The sequence below is a fragment of the Delphinapterus leucas genome, chromosome 6, assembly GCF_059928025.1.
Source record: "Delphinapterus leucas isolate spDelLeu-1000000601 "Yukka" chromosome 6, BTC_Dleu_Yukka2, whole genome shotgun sequence".
Taxonomy (NCBI): Eukaryota; Metazoa; Chordata; class Mammalia; order Artiodactyla; family Monodontidae; genus Delphinapterus; species Delphinapterus leucas.
Genome location: NC_143134.1, coordinates 76,364,298 through 76,381,536, shown reverse-complemented (window position 1 = coordinate 76,381,536; position 17,239 = coordinate 76,364,298). Strand labels below are relative to the sequence as shown.

Here is a 17,239-nt window from a genome sequence, read left to right as displayed (position 1 = left end):
TGACTCACTAAAACCTCCCTTCCTTAATGTTTCAGGCCAAGGCAAGCTATTAAAGGCACCGTGAGGATTCAAATAAATAGCTGTAGATTAGACCTGGCCCCAGTCTTTGCACTCCTCTCCTTCGAGAGGTCCTGAGTCGGGAAAGGGGTGGGTCATGGCTTGAAGAGGTGGAAGTCTCAGAGGCAAACACAAGTGATTCGTGAAGGTAGCCCTACTGTATAGCCTCACCAGGTTCCTCACATCCTGTGGGGCATAATGGGTGTCAACTCCTGCTATCCAACTGTTCATTTCATAGAGTGTGGAGCAGCAAAAAGCCCCTCTAGATTTAAGATAATCCAGAGTACCACCCAGCAGTTAAGATATACAAGGGAGTGGGGAATTGCTATGAGGTGTCTCTGCAACAGTCAACACATATTTCTTGAGTGTCTGTTATGTAGCAGGGCCTGGGAAACAAAGGGTCTGTCCTCAAAGTTTACAGTTATAGATGAGAGGAGAGATGGATGGATGTTGAGAGGGATGCATGGATAGATGATAGCTAGCTAGCTAGACTGGCATGCGTACATGTACGCACACGTATACACGCATGCAGAAGATTTCCATATAGTGATAAAAATCTTCAAAAAATAGAGTAGGATAATGTATTAGTGGCTTGGGCGTGTGGAGACCACTGCAGGGAGGTGGTCAAGGAAGTTCTTCCTAAGAAGGGGGAATTTGAGTGGAGACCTTGAGTATAAGGAGAACCCAGACATGTAAAAATCTGGGAGAAGAAAATGCCCAACAAAAGGAACAAGTGCAAATGTCCTGAGTATAGAATGGATTTGTTATGCTTAAGAGCAAACCACTCAGGGTAGTGAACGGGGAGGATATGGTGGGACGTGAAATGAGGCCACCGTAAGGAGTTTGGATCTTTCTGTATTCGTAATGGAAGCCATCAGAAGGCTTAAATATTCAGTTATCACAATTTGCTTTAGTTCTGCTGTTGTTCATATGTCTCTCAAGTCTCTCTCTTTTTTAAATTGAGGTATAATTCACCAGTAAGAAAATGAACAACTCATAAGGGTACAGCTTGATGAGTTTTTACCTACCCATACAACTGTGTAATCACCACCCAGCTCACGGCTTAGGCTTTTAAAGGTCTTTCTGTGTGCTGCTCAGAGAATACATTGAGGCTGGTCGGGCAACAGTGGTGGCAGGGATACCAGTTAGAAGGCTGTTGCAATCATCTGGGCAATGTAATGGGGCTTAGGATAGAGTGGCAACAGTGAAGGTGGTGAGAAGTGGTTGGACTAGGTCGTATTTGGAAATATAGGTAATAGGACATGTTGATGCAGAGGATATGGGTATGAAAGAGGAATGAAGGAGTCCTCCTAAGTTAGTGGCCTGAGTAGCTCAATATGGTGATACCGTTTACTGAGATGAAGGAGGATTTTGGAGATTTGCAGGGTATTAGGAATCAATAATTTTATAGCAAAACCCTAATGCGTGTCTTAGAATTGTAAGGCATCCCAAAGGAACAAACTTAATTGCTTATATACAACTGAGCTAAGCTTAGGCCATCCAGATGAGTAGATACAGGTAGACAAAACAAGCTACTGATGTCAGCTAACAGACCAAGCACTTTGCAACTGGGCTGAAAATACAGACAGAAATCAAACCTAACCCCACTCTCTTTCCTGACTTTTAGATTTTGATGTCAGAGCCAGGGAAATTGCTACAAAAAGTAAAGGTGTGGCTGCAAGAGTACTGGAATGTCACAGACCTCATAGCCATCCTTCTGTTCTCTGTTGGAATGATCCTTCGTCTCCAAGACCAGCCCTTCAGGAGTGACGGGAGGGTCATCTATTGTGTGAACATCATTTATTGGTACATTCGTCTATTAGACATCTTCGGCGTGAACAAGTATTTGGGCCCATATGTAATGATGATTGGAAAAATGGTAAGCAGGGTCCTCTGATTCCATGTTATAAGTTCTCAGAGAAGGAGTGGTTATCATAGGAAGAGAGAAATAATTCATTTGGGTCTGCTTTCAATGTCTGAGATGGCCCTGGGGGTGATTTATTTTTTAATTCCTTTTGAGTGTTCAGAAGTTTGATTACATCTATATATTATTAATACATAACTGGAGGATTAACTATCACTTATTCACTTACTGACAAATATTTATAAACATCATCTATTTTGTGCCAGGCACCTGGGTAGGAGTTGGGTATATGAGGACACTCATTTAATAAGGTAGATGATGAGAGAAAGAGAGAAGTGATTACCATACAGTGTGAGAATGCTGTAACAGAGTTGTGTATAAAATACCTCAGGAGCATAGAAAAGAGACGGTTGGTCAGGGAAGCCTTCACACACAAGTTACATTTTATATTGGAGAAGGTATGGATCTCCACTGTAAATTTTTAACAGATTCCTTTTTTCTTAATGAAGTTCTAGAAAAACATCTTTCCCTACACAGAGAGGGAAAAAAACATAGTTTATTTGAGTTGAGTTAGGTTGAGTTTGAGTTGAACATTAAGTTCTGTCAATATATTTTGTGTTTTGTTACATTACTGGAGAATGATATCTGTTGAAAACTAGGTTCCAGAATGATGCTCCTACTTATCTTATTCTTTTAAAAAAAGAATCCCAAGTGCCAAGTTAATATGCTTCCCACATATGGCTGTGGACTTGTTCTGGTATTCCTGGACCATACACTAGTTTCCAGACTTTCTCCATAAAGACTGAGCCCTCACGGGACAGCATCGGTGTAACCCTGGGGATGCACAAGTAAATCAGACCCCTCTCCAAACTTACTAGAGGAAGAATCAGAGTCTGATGCTCAGTGCTTTTTATCAGTTACCCCAATTTTCTAAGTGTGTCCCCTTACTTAACCTTTACAGGGCATATATGGAAAAGCCAAGTACATCCATTTTACTATGGCAAACAGCTCTTACTGAAAAATCTCATTCCTAATATCCTCCACTCCACTCCCATTGTATCAGCTCTTGAAACAGTTGAACAGTTGGTCAACAGATATCCTTCATCATTCTCACTCAGGTTTTACTATTTACATCATTAACTGCTTACCTTTCAGTCAGCAAATCAATATTTATTATTATTTTGTGTGTGTGTATGTATGTAACTTTACTAAAATGAGTCTTAAATAACAAAAACTCTTCCTACAAAAGCACTGGCAAACTCATACGAAGAGAGGGAGACTTTGAATCTAAAAGGAAAGGGTTATAATACCTTGAGCAATTTATTTAACCTCTTTGAGATGCAGTTTACTCATTTCCAAGTAGTAATAATAAATGCATATCTTTTCAGGTTGTGGTGATAGTTAGAAATAACACAGGTTAAGTGGTCAACAGTGTCTGGCTCACAGTAGGTAGTTGATAAATTATATCTGTTACCATTGTTAAAGTACAATGGAAAAAGGAAAAATCGGTGAGCATACTTATTTGCTCTATTCCTAATCCTTTTGTACAAAAGCTCGGTGTTTATAAAACCAGCATTGTTTAGGGAAAATATCACAAAGCCCACTCTAGAGTGGAAAAACTTGAATTCAATAAGCTTGAGTCACTTACCCAAAGCTGAATCCCAGTTCATTTGGGGGGTTTTTGAGTAGGAAACAAATGTGTATCTTACTGTATAACACTACCTCTTACATCATCTTTGTACTTTAGTAATGAATTTGAGATGGTGGTGAAAATTTCCACATCTAAAAGCAGAGTCTCCACTTAGTCTATAGAAGAGGTTTAGGAGAGAGGATCTGTTGGCTTTCCACACAATTTATGTATAAAAATGTGTAGATGTATGAATTTTCTGGACAGAGGGGACAGACATCTATGAGATTCTCAAATGTGAAATTCTCAAATGTATTCTCAAATGGACCCAATGAAAGTGAAGAACTATAACAGCTGCAAAATTAAGCCAAGTTTTCTCATTCTTGACACTATTGCTATTTTGGACTAGATAATTCTTCATTGGGGGGCGGGGGACTGTCCTGTGCATCATAGGATGTTTAGCAGCATCCCTGGCCTCTACCCACTGGGTGCCAGTAACGTGTGTGCATGAGCGCGCACGCGCGCGCACACACACACACACACACACACACACAGACACACAGACACACAACACTCACAACAACAAAAACATCTCCAGTTATTGCTGTATGTCCCCTGTGGAGCAAATTGCCCTCTGTAGAGAACCAGTACATTAGGTGGATACATTATCTGATTGGTTGTTTTTCTTAATTGATCATTACCTTATCTTATTTCAATAAATAAAATTGGGAAAGACCCAAACAAGCCAGATATATTAGTTTTAAGAGGTTGAGTCACATTTAAATACTTGAAATAACTAGTCACACTAATGCAGTAAGATTATTTTCAAATTCATATCTATCTTTTTAATAATGGCATAATTATCCCCAGTTTTGATGAGAATGAAACCTTACCGTGGAGTGAGCAAGAGAGATTGTACTGCAGTTTTTCTACATTCTAACTTACTCTTGACTGATTAGTGAAGTCATTCATAAGTAGAAAGTGAGTATATTGGGGGGCTTTGTTTGCTTTCATGGGGCTTTTAAGATAATTAGTTCAGTAATAGAGTCACTGATCCAGAAGGTAGGTAAACTATGCCTATGGAAATTATCAGTGAGCTGGATGGACTGCCAGGATGGAAGCTTAACAAAATATGCCCAGATGTGGTTATACTGAAAGCCCCCAACATTAGAGAGCCCCTGTTAAGTACTAAACAGCCAAGTAACTCACTGTGCCCTGTGGTCTAGGGACTGCAGGCTGCTGAAGTACCTGGACTCAATACTGATCAAGTATGATTCCAGTTAATCTTCAGATCCAGAATCACTTAATGGAATTCCAACCCTTTTCTTCATATTCCACTTCTCAATGGGTCTCTAAGCCTAGCACTAAGCTCACTTATATAATGTGGAATAAAAACAACAATAATAGGTTTCATTTACTATGTGCCAAATACCGTGTCAGACTTGTCAATCATCATTACAACCCCATGAAATAGGTTTTAGTATCTTCATTTCATAATTGAACAAACTGAAACTAGGCAAGGAACAAAGGAAGGATTCAGACTCCTATCTGTCTGACTGCACAGCCTGACCTCCTTTCAATTCTAATAATAAACTTTTACTGAGAACTACCCACATTAAGTGTTTCACACATTATCTCATTTAATCCTTACAAAAATAATATGCATTATTATTATTATCCCCACTTTACAAATAAACAAGACCAAGCAACGTGCCCAAGATCACCTAGTTGTTTTTACTACCAGAGTCAAGGTGAAAACTCAGGTATTCTGACACCTGAGGACACATACTTAACCGCTACAGTATATAGTCTCCTCTATAGAAACCAACCAAAGGATATTTGAAAGAATGAGACACAATCGGCTCTCTTCATATTGAACCAATTGGACAATTTAGCTTTAAAAACAGAGGTAGCCAGGGCTTCCCTGGTGGCGCAGTGGTTGAGAATCCGCCTGCCAATGCAGGGGACACGGGTTTGATCCCTGGCCCGGGAAGATCCCACATGCCGCGGAGCAACTAAGCCCGTGCACAACAACTACTGAGCCTGTGCTCTAAAGCCCATGAGCCACAACTACTGACCCCGTGTGCTGCAACTACTGAAGCTCACACACCTAGAGCCTGTGCTCCATGACAAGAGAAGCCACCGCAATGAGAAGCCCACGCATTGCAACGAAGAGTAGCCCCCGCTCACTGCAACTAGAAAAAGCCTGCACGCAGCAATGAAGACCCAACACAGCCAAAAATAAATAAATTAAATAAGTAAATTAAAAAATAAATAAAAAATAAAAATAGAGGTATCCAGACCCAGTTCTCACTAATAATGTCCTGTTTCTGCAGTTCACTCCAACAGATATCAGTTTTTGTATGGAAGCTAAGACGCTTTTGAAATGTATGAAGTTGAGTGTTTGTGAACAATGTTTCTTTGGTTGTTTTGACCCTTTGAATAGATATTACAATCAAGCTGAATGAGAACAGTCCTGAGAAATTAGAACAGTTGCTGTATTTACTGGCTGAGTTTTCTTGGGTCAGACTAGTTCCTAAGTCTCATAAGTATACACCTTCCTCTCCCCACCCACCTTTTCATCAGTCTAAAATATAACATGAAGGACCCATTTGTGTTTTCTCACTAATAGAACTTTTTGTAAATAAATGATGAAAGAATTTTATAAGAGAGAGAGAGGATGAGAAATAGACCCACATTCCCTATAAAACTGTTTCAGCACAGCTGGCTTGTTTACTTTTAAGAGAGTTCTGAGGCCACTAAGTTGTGAAAAGAATAATTAACCAGCATATATTTTTAAGGGCAGTGAACAAATACAAATGAACATCAAATTTTGAGAGATTCTTATTTAGTTTCAAAGTCAGACAATACTTGAGAGATTTTTAAGTTGCCTTGAAAGTTGATTAATTGGCCTAAAATGTATTGAGCCCCCAGTGTCCTAAGGCATACAGGAAGGCTGTAATGTTTTAATTCCAATAACTATCACCATGAAACGTATTCTTGCAAAATAAAATTTTAAAACTAATTTAAAGCCTTCATTACTATTGATAAAATTATCATCAGTCTTTCTTTGTGGATGGACATTCCTTCAGGAAATTTGGTATCCAAGGGAAGATAGTCTTTTGTATTAGGTGGTTTTATGTAAGGGATAGAAACCAATCTCCAACTAGCTTAAGCCCAGGAAGGGTAGATTGATTTACAGCAGGGCATGATGGAACTGGGCTTAAAAGCTACTGCAGCCAGGCCCCCAACTACCATCACAGCACACTCTTTCTCTCTGGAATAGCGGCTTCATTCACTCTGGTCAGTTTCTCTAGTGGGAAACTCAGCCTCAGACACTCTGAATTCACATCATTACAGGGAGAGTAAGGGAGCTTCTCTCTCCTGCTTCAGTTAAAAAAAAAAAAAATCCAAAGAAGGAATTCTGGTTGGCATGTCTGTGTCACATGCCTACCTCCTGTCACTGTTGCCAGAGGGCAAGGTACCATGATTAACCCAGCCTGGAAAAGACACCTACCTTTAGGGCCAAAGTGGGTGGGAACTGTTTCTGAAAGAAGGAGGCAGTGGGTTCTGGCCAGGCAAAATAATAGTTAGTACATCCTCATCTACTTTCAGTGATAAAAGGAAAGTAATTTGGCATGTGAGAAACAGATCCCAGATAACATGTATCATGAAAACAAGCAAAAAAAGAAAGGAATAAAGAGGAACAAGAGAAAACATTGTACTTGAATGGAGTCGAGAATTTTATAAACATGTCGAGATGAAAATCCAACATTTCAGCAGCAAACACAGGAATGGGCCATTAGGCTACCTGATTCTAATGCCTACAAAAACACCCTCCATAACTGATAGGATGCACTGCAGAAGAAAGCACAGAAGAAGTGGTTCTCTGAGAGACTGGTTTGTGATAGAATACCATGCAATGAGGTAGGGGCCACAAGAATAAGATGGTATAAGGTGGATATTTGGGTTGTCCTAGCCTTGTTAACAAATGATTATTTTCTTGAGCTTTTCAGCTCTCCATAAGCCTTTCAGAATTTAGGGAATTTACAGCATTGCAATAGTTGTTGAAATAGTTCAACTATCTCAATTCCAGTTTTGCTAAGAAGAAAGAGACCCAGCAAGGGCATTTGCCTTTCCCAGGAGCAGAAAAAAAGTTAGTACTGCATTAATATAAAGACTCAAGCCTCTGTGTTATATGACTCTCATGCCTAGTCTTGACTAGGTCCCACAGAAAACAATGGAAGATGGAGGGGTTCCACTGTGCATGTGCTTTCTTTTGTTTTTAAATGATTTTTGAGTTACTGACAAGGTTGTATGGACATTGGCTTCAAAAGGCCAAGTGTTCTCTTACCTGAACACAGCTCCCTATGTCAACATCCCTTATCAGCAGTCTCAAAAGTGCACCTCCTTCAAAGGTTTCCTTCAATGTCAGCACCACAGGAATACTCAGTCATTCTGGTTTTCTTTTGTTTCTCCCTCTGCTTTCCCACCCTTCCAGATGATAGACATGATGTACTTTGTTATCATTATGCTGGTGGTGCTGATGAGTTTTGGGGTCGCCAGGCAAGCCATCCTGTTTCCCAACGAGGAGCCATCATGGAAATTGGCCAAGAACATCTTCTACATGCCCTATTGGATGATTTATGGGGAAGTGTTTGCAGACCAGATAGACCGTAAGCAAGTTTATGATTCTCATACACCAAAGTCAGGTATTTAACTTCATTTGGGTCATATCTTTTCCAAGTTTATTTGTTTGTTTTCAATAAATGGCTCAAGATAGAGGACTGATTCCTAGCTTGCTATCTTGGAGGAAAAAAAACAATTACAGAAGGTGAATATACAATTTTAGCAAAGTAGTTCTCGGGTGTTTTTTTCAGGTATGTCCTTTCTGTGACATCTGTTGTGCCAAATTTGATAAAGAATGAACCATTTAAAAAGGTCTAAATTCTTTGGGGATTCAAAATCCTAGGGCCATGTGTTGAATATTTCAATATTAGGAGTATATTATGTCACTACTCCCCACCCTACCCCAGCCCCCAGCCTTTAAAAAATAAATTCCTTGGGTTTGACTTCAGAACAAATAAACAATTCTCAATTTCGCCATCAGAATTCAAGAGGGCAAACATCTGCATGGTGTTTTCCTTGCACTGGAAACTATTCTCCAGCTCCTTTTCCCACTGTCTTAAATTATGTGCCATTGAGACTCAAAAGCTAGTATTCATTGCCTGAAAGTATGGAAAATGCCTTAGGTTATAAAATGAGTTGCTTGCTTGTAAATGCCAGAAAAAAAAATAGTATCTATATCATGAAGTGATTCATTGTGAGGAGCGAGTGCCAGCAGGCCCCCGATGTTTCGTGCCCTAATAGATGCTGATTCTCTGTAATAAACACCCTTCTTGTATAGAGTTTGAAGATAGTTGTGTCCTAGGAGTCTGTTCCAGCATTTTATTTGGATCAAATGTCAGGGCACACCAGGCACTGGGAAATTATTTGGGAAGAAAGCATCAGGAAAGAAATATCTTTCAGTGTGGAGGAGTTGAATCCCAGGAGCAGCCATTTCTCATTTTCCCTGAGGAGTTTAGCTCTAGAAATAACATCCTTCCAACATTGTTGAATTAACATTTTTCTAACATTTTTTGCTGACAGGCCAGCCATCTGAGCTCTGGACTATGGACATGGATTAGGATTATATAACTAGGTAGTATAGCTTATTAAGAACAGGAACAGAAACTAGTCAGCATCTCCCCCGCCCCACCCCCTCCCCGCCAGTCCCAGGTAGGACTGAGACCAGGAAAGTAAGGACAAAGCACCAAAAAGTGTGAGTCCTACAGGCCTGTGAAGAGCATGTGTACGCTGGCCACAGAACACACCAGTCTCATTTTCCCTTCCATGACGGGTTTTGAACAAATACTCTTTCCTTCTCACAGTGAGTTATCTGAGGCAAGAAGGTTTTTTGGAACACCTAATTGGAACAAATACTCATTTCATGAGACCTAGCCATCTCACTGAGCAAGAATTTTAACTCCATCTCCCAGTTGGAATATCTTTGACAATGTGCAGCGTTCACCAAGACAGCTTTCCAGGGACTGGGGAAAACTCTTTTGAATTCCTTTTTTCAAATGGTCCCTAAAGGCAAAGCAACACTTAAAAAGCCCACCTATGATCATTCTCCTCAGAGATTAAATGTACTATTTTTCCCCAAGAAATTGCTTTTCCACTTACATTATTTTACTTTTTCTATCTTTCCTTTCTTTCCCCAAATGAAATTAAGCCCCTATGGGCCTTTTGACAGTGCAGCATTTTGGGATGGGAGAAGGAGGGAGGTGTAGGTGTGCTTTATGAGTGGGATTCTGTCCGTCTGTCTACAAGTGGCCATTTATTGATGTTGTACTGTGAACCCAGCCTAGTGCAACAAACACCACCATCTGGCTGAATCAGAGGTTCTATTACTGTTATTTTAAAAGAAGGGCTGATTGTAGTTTAGAACTTGAAAAAACCCTGGAGATGGAAGTGCAGTGTTTTGTGTGAGTGAAGTATGAATAGAGATTTCCCACATTGTTAATTAGATCTGTGGTGCTCTTTGTGTGTGAGAATAAATTTCTACCCCATATCCCACATATCCCAGTATGTAGCCAACTCAGCCTTGGATGGATGTAACCTTCATGACACCCTTCCCCCCGACCACTTACCTTCCTTTTTGATATTCTGAAATTGGCTGCAATGGTGGCCACTGTTCTAAGCTAAATCAGCCAGTTTTCTGTCTAGAGTGTTAAAGAGTATTTGTCCTTTCTCAAATGGGTATAGGACGCTGACCCCAAACCTGTCATTACACTTGGCCAAAGTCATTGAACATCCCTGTCCTCTAAATGATTTGGTCTTCATGTCATGGCACTGAGTGGGCCAAAGGGGGATTGGGTGATGGCCCTGCCCGGACATTCAGAACTGCCCCGGAGACCCAAGTACCGAGCTATTTGAGAAAGGTACAAATCGTTTATGCTGCCCTGCGGTGTCTTGCCTCCTTTCTGTGCCGTGTGCAGGTTGGTTTGTGAAGCATGTGTTCAGGCTGATTGGATCTCATATCCCCCTGGACCCACAGCCCTGCCCAGGGTCCACCAGCCTCATCGTGTGGATGTGCCCAGTGGGGACCTCTCCAAGTGCTGCCCATCCTCGCACACCTTCTCAGAGCAGCTCATTGCTAACGTAACGCACGCGCTCCATGTCTAACTCTTCTTGTTTTTAGCTGCAAAATTGTCAAGCCCATTTCATGTTTGCAGAAATAATCTTTCTTAATTAAGATGAGTGTATATGGCTGTATAATGGGGCCCTCGGGGTGGGTTATTAACATCTGTCTCACACCTCAGAAGGGAGGACAGCTTTAATGCCCTCACTTCTGGGAGGCAATATTACCCAACTACAGATTTTTAATATACATTCCATTTTTTTCTTATAGTTAGTCCTAAACCCAGAGACTATCAATAAGGCCAAAAAAGCTAGAATGAGACTTCTAAGGTTACTTTCCAAATGTGCTTAAAGACTAAAAGCAAAAGGAAAAAAGAAAAAAAAAAACAATGTAAATTTACAAAATGACATATACTTTGACCTCTAAGCCAAGTTGGGTTAACACAAACGATAGTCCAGCCTTAATCTTAATTATCTGTAGAGGCTAAAACATTTGCTTTGGTGTTGGGAGCAGAAGTGAGTGCAAGAATGTGTTTGGAAACAGCAGATAATGAAACTCAGGAAGGAACAGTGATGATCTGCTCTTCTAGACACTTTGCCTAACACCCTGATTAATGGATGGGAATTGAACCTGCTGTCATTGTCTGATTGGTGGATTTCTGGTTTTTGTTTTTTTCAAATAGCCCAAAATAATCTCAGATATTTATGTTATATGTACTAGCTCTCTAAGACCCAATCTCTGGCCTACCGTGAGGGGACTTGGGCTCCAGGTTACTAAAAGCATTGCTACTGAATGATGATATCCTTCTGGGCATCTCATTAAATGACCCATGTTGCATGGCTTCTGAGAGCTGGTCAGGATCCCACTGGAGCCTGAGGGGAAAAAAGCCACTTAAGAGTAGAGGAGCAGCAGAATAAATTTCCAGCACATTCATGCCAAGGTGGGGGCAAAGCTAAAATTAGATGGATTTTCGCCAGCTGAGAAATCTGGTTCTACGTTTTTGTGTGTGAGGTGCTTGGAAGTTCACCTCTGTTGGCAGAGAAAACGGGGTGTCTCTAGCTTCCTCGAGCCTCTGAATGAATGAGACTTCCCTTTATTTACAGGGCATCTTTGCGTTGCCTGCCATACACACAGATTCCCCAGGCTGTACCAGGGCAGGGGGAAAATGAATCATGCTCTTGAATACATTAAATCAGCATCTAAATTTAGTCCTTTTTTCTGTCTCTCTTGAGTATTTTCACAAGTTTGGTTAGTAATGTGGAAGCAGAATGTCCAAAACTTACTTTCTACCATGACAACTTATTATTTAGCCGTTTCTATTCTCCCTAAATTAACTATCCAACCTACCTAATGCATGGATCACATTTTATTTCCCTTATTGCCTAGGGAATATTAATAGGTTATCTGGAGTAAGAGGGATATTTGTGTTGTTGTTTGGTTTGATTTGGTTTTGCTCATTTGTTTATTTAGTACTGAAGTTTTGCGGTTCAAAAACTCTATAGGCTTGTTGTCTCTGTGATGTTGACTGGATTTAAAGTGTTGTTTTTGTCAGGAAACAAGGAGCATGCATGGGCATATAAAGCTCAGACATTCTCCTGTATTACTTTTCTGTCTCAAATCATTTGTTGCTCACTTCAAGTGTGGAAATTAGGATAGCTCAAGGCCGGTCTCTAAAATATGCCTACTTACGGTGATGCTTAGAGCAGCAAGAACACAGAAGATGACTATTGTTATGCATTTCAAGCCATAGACTCCAGTTCTGGAAACTCAGGGCTCTGCATCTGTTTGGTATTCAGGACTGACCTTCTCTAATGGATTCAGAGCACATTATGCCTGACAGCTGTGGCGTGGGGAGTGTTCCCTGACGAAGGAAAGTATTTTGGAAAAGACAAACTCGAGCCTGTGCCAACTTTTGGGAAAGGGGGTATTGTTTTGCTGGGTTTTTTTTTTTTGCAAATTGCTAAGGAAGTAAGCCAATATGAGGCACCACCCCCATTTTCTGTCCCTGAAAGTCAGCTTACACTCTAGAGAATCCCCACCCAACTTGTTTACTAATGCAGCCTGAGGGTTAGCGGTCTTACAAACAGCAGAACTATCTGCAGACAGGCCGTTGTGATGATTCATTTCACTATTGTAACCAACATTTGTTCCACTGTCATCATGCTGATTTTAGCCTTTGCTCACAGGTTAGGCTCCATTTTTAATTTGTTCATTTCTCAGTCAATGAATATTTATTTTGTTCCTACTATGAGCTGAACATCGAGGTACAGAGATGCATGTGACAGAGACATTGTCTTCAAGGAATTTACAGTCCAGGAGAGACAGACTGACGTGGTCCATATATGTGGAGATGGAGCCCCAGAAAGAAAGTAGTCAGTTCTTCCTGGGGTGAAAGGAGGAGCACAGTAGATGAAGCCTTGCAAAGAGTGGGAAGGTTGAGCTGAGCCCTGAAATTTAAGTAGATATTTGCTAGACAGATGGGAGCAGGGGGGGTGTGAAGGAGAAGAATGACATTCCAAACTGAGACTTAGCATGGAAAGTTCCAGGCACAGCAGGTAGTTTAATATGGCTGACTGCAGGGTGAGAGGCAGGAGGCAGGAAGCAGGACAGATGGGTCTGAAGAGAGACAGGAGTATAGATCTTAGCGGAGTTATACTCCCTGCTCAGGGTAGTACCATGATATGATATATGTTTTAGTTGGAGCTATCAAGCAAAATGTAAAGGGTCCATAAAAGGGATGGAGATGGAAGGTGGGAGGACATTAGCTAATGTGGTAGCAGTTGGGATGGAGAAGATAGGCAGCATAAAACTTCAGGAAGGTAAAGTCAGAAGGACCTGGATGGAAGTCAGATGGTGCAGAAGGTGGGAGTGCGGGAAGTGGAAGAGGATTTAAGATGGAGGAGATGAAGTTCACTCCAAGGTTTCTGGCTCAGTCTAAACAGTGCTGTCATCTACTGAGATAGAGGAGCAGGAAGGATGAACTGTGGGGGGAAGGGGACTTGTTCACTTGGGCTTGGATGGAGCTTGAAGGTTCCATTGGAATTCCAAAAAAATTATGAAGAAGACTATTTTGTATATAGAACTCTGGAGCTAAGTAGAAAAAGCTGGACTGGAGATACAGATTTGGGGTTCAAGAATATTACCACCAGTCAAAGCCATGGGAGTGGGTGAGCTTCCCAGAGAGCACAAGTAGAGAGAGAAGAGAAGGCCAGAGCAGAACCCTGAGAATGGAGGAGTCAGCAGTATCAAATGCAAGAGAAGAGTGCAACTAGGTGAATATTTGAAAGAGTCCATTCAGTTTGACCTTTAGAAAGTCACTGGTGACTTTGGCCAGAGAATTTGCATTTCAGTGGGGAGTGCAAAAATCAATTACAGTGATTTAAGAGTAAATGAGTAGCAAGGCAAAGCATTTACCAGGGAAAAGGGAGGGAGAGAAGTGTTGTATATGTGTGGCCCGGGGGTGTCCATGCAGTGAGGCTTGGAAAAGAAGAGTATTGTTTTGTAATCACCCCTCAGGAAAGTCACTGACCCATACATATCAAAGAATTGCTTAGGGCTGCCTCTTTGCATAGTTAGGTTGTCTGTTTTCTCAGTCAAGACTCAGCAGCCCAGATCAGGGAAGACAAATAGTTGGATTAAGTCAAGATTGAAGATTTGTTGTGCCATTACAACAGAAAGAAAGGGGCCTAGGGATTTTGAAGAGGCTTGCAAGGGTTCTTAAAGTTATGCATTATAAGGTCTAGGATGGAGGATGAAGAAAATAAAGGTACAATGTTGGTAAGTACCTAGGAGGAAAAAAGAATAATCAAAGGACTAGAATTCTAACCTGAACACCAAGGGCACTGAGGACTAAGGATCCTGAGAGTAGTGATGATAACATGCTGTGGTCAGAGAATGGTAGACGGGCATTCAAAATGGAGAGGTGGAACAATTTAGGATAATGATAAGGTCCAGGAGTGGCTATAAGAATGGGTTCTAGGATATGCTGGAATCAGGGTCCCACATCGTGAAGCTAGGTTCTTCTGTGTTTGTCACTTACAGATATTGAAGTGTCCATGATAATGACAAGAGAGGGGGTGGACGGGAAGACTGAGCGGGATGATCTGAAACCCAAAGGAGAAAGGGCTTTTTGCACAGCAGTGAACAACAGTGGTCTAGAAGAGGCAAAGAGTGTCAGCGAGAATGCACACATTACTTATGGGAACCACACTGGCAGATGAGCCGTAATGTGGGATTTCCATTTGAGAAGGTTACAGGGAGGTGGTGTCTTCCTACAAAATGGGTTTAGCTAAGCCAAGAATATGGGGTATTGTTCTTACGATAAGTGTAAGAAAGCAGAGGAGTTTGTGTTCAGTGGTAAGCGTTTTCCAGAAGGCTCTGGGGAAAGGGAGGAAAGGGAGAAATGGGAAAATTCAGTGGGCAGAAAGCACAACATCACATGAGGACAGTAGCATAAGGCAGGATAGTTAACCAGGGGAGTTTGCATTGCAGATATAGAGGATCATAGGTAAGAAAGGTATGGTGGGAATAACTTTTCCTTAGTTTTGAGGCAGCTGGAGACTGGAGCCCTAGTAGCATAAGAGGCCAGATGAGGCTGATGAGATCTAGGTCTCAGAGGCAGACTAGAGTGGCCATTGCTCAGGCTTCCAAGATTGTGTTGGGGACAGATTGCTCTGGTGCCTGAGGAATGGGTGTGGCTCCCAGATCACAGATGGAGAAGCTGCCAGAAAATCAACTTTATTTTTTATTATAATTCTGCTTATTTCTCTTTTGAACACCTACCCCTTATGCTGGGGGAGAGTCATGACCTCAGGCTCAGCCCTCTCTACCTTCCCTGAGGTGGGTTAATGTTGGGGGTGGGAGCACATTGTAGTTTTGAGTAATCTGTCCACACAGTTTGCTGCTAAAATGTCCATTATGCCTGTCAGTGTGACCCTCCAAGTGTAGCTGACTTATGAGGTCTCCCCACAGTCCCAAATCCTAGACAGTTGCTCCCTCTGGGGTCCTGCTACCCACAAAAGAACTGCCAGGAAAACCACGCAGCCTGCGCCCACAAAGCACATGCAAGCTGGCGTTCACTCCCAGACACCCTCACACGTACACACAGACACACATTTCTTTCCTCTCCCGTCCAGTCTTGCTCCCGCCAGCGTAATTTCATCTATTCCCCCAATTCCTCTCTCTGTTACCCCTTCTACAAATGCTTGAAAGTCCTGAGAGCTGGTATATCCGGACCACAGAAGCAGCCAGAGACTCAAAGGCTGTCTCTGGGTTGTGCCTTGCAACCCCTCCTTCCCTGATACAGAGCCATTACCTGCTTGCAAAACAAGCGGGAAATGTGAATGGGTATTTCATAATGCTATCCCACCACACTGATTTAACCATCTTGTAAGTAAAAACAGGATGCCCCAAATAAAAATAAACTTATTGGCGCCAGGCATGCTAGATGTAATCTCTGTGTTTCAAAGGAAATGTGTAGGGATCATAATAAATCGTCTCATGGTGTTGCTGCAGGGATTTCCTAAAGTCGCAGAATGGTAGTAGGTCTTGCAAGTTCTTCTAGAATAGCCCTGTCCAGTAGAATCTTCTGTGATGGTGGAACTGATCTAGTCCTGCACTTTTAGTCACACGTGGCTAGCAGGCCCTTGAAATGTGGCCGGTGTGAATGAGAAACTGAATTTTTGTTTAATTTTAATTAATTGAAGTTTTAATTTAAAGGGCTGCACATTGCTAATTGCTACCCTATGGGACAGCTCAGTTCTAGTATATAAAAATCCTTCAGAACAGCAGCTCTGTGACAGCTGGAAACACATCTGCCTTGTTCCCTACTGTAGCCTCAGCATCTCAAACTGTCTGGCACAAAGTAGGTGCTCAGAAAATAGTTGGTGCATGAAATAAACCCCTTGACGTAAGGAATAGAAAGAAAGTAAGGTTGTTACCTGCTTTACATAATTTAAAAAAAGATTTCAATGATACATATAAAGGAATTTGAAAATTTTCAATTGAGAGGATGAAAAGTTTATTATAAAGGAATTTAAACTTTGGGTAAAGTTAAATGTAGTGATCATGGATTCGTACTTCAGACACACACACACAGAGAAAAGTGAACTCAAATGGGATCCTAGAGTTGATAACTTCCTGCAGTTTAGCTGAATTTGTATTCAAGAAGAGAATTACAGCCACATTCAAGAAATATTTATTGAACAAGTCATCATTCTAGACTCTGTGCAGAGACTGATTGTTGGGTAGCTAGAAGAGAGGAAGGAAGAGAGGGAGAGAAGGGAGGAGGGATGGAGGGAGGGAGGGAAGGAGGAAGGAAAGAAGGGAGGGAGGGAGGGTAGGCATTTGGTTGTTGAGGGCAGCTGAGGAAGGAAGAGAGAGCTGTGTGAGCCCAGCAGTGGGGCTGGATGAGACCCAAACAGAGAGCCCTGCCAGCTCCACATTGTGCCACACTGGAGGTGGTTGCCATGCATCCTGTAACTACGGGCCTTTCCACAGGCACAGTGTC

At 41.6% G+C, this 17,239-nt stretch overlaps 1 protein-coding gene across 1 annotated transcript in view; it reads left to right on the top strand.

Moving 5' to 3' along the window:
• The window catches only part of TRPM3 (transient receptor potential cation channel subfamily M member 3), a 248,298-nt gene that overhangs the window by 178,345 nt on the left and 52,714 nt on the right, over positions 1 to 17,239 (top strand). Inside the window, exons 19-20 of the mRNA XM_089912633.1 lie at positions 1,685 to 1,936; positions 8,050 to 8,224. Coding sequence (XP_089768759.1) covers positions 1,685 to 1,936; positions 8,050 to 8,224 — 427 coding nt within the window. The remainder of the gene's footprint in view (positions 1 to 1,684; positions 1,937 to 8,049; positions 8,225 to 17,239) is intronic.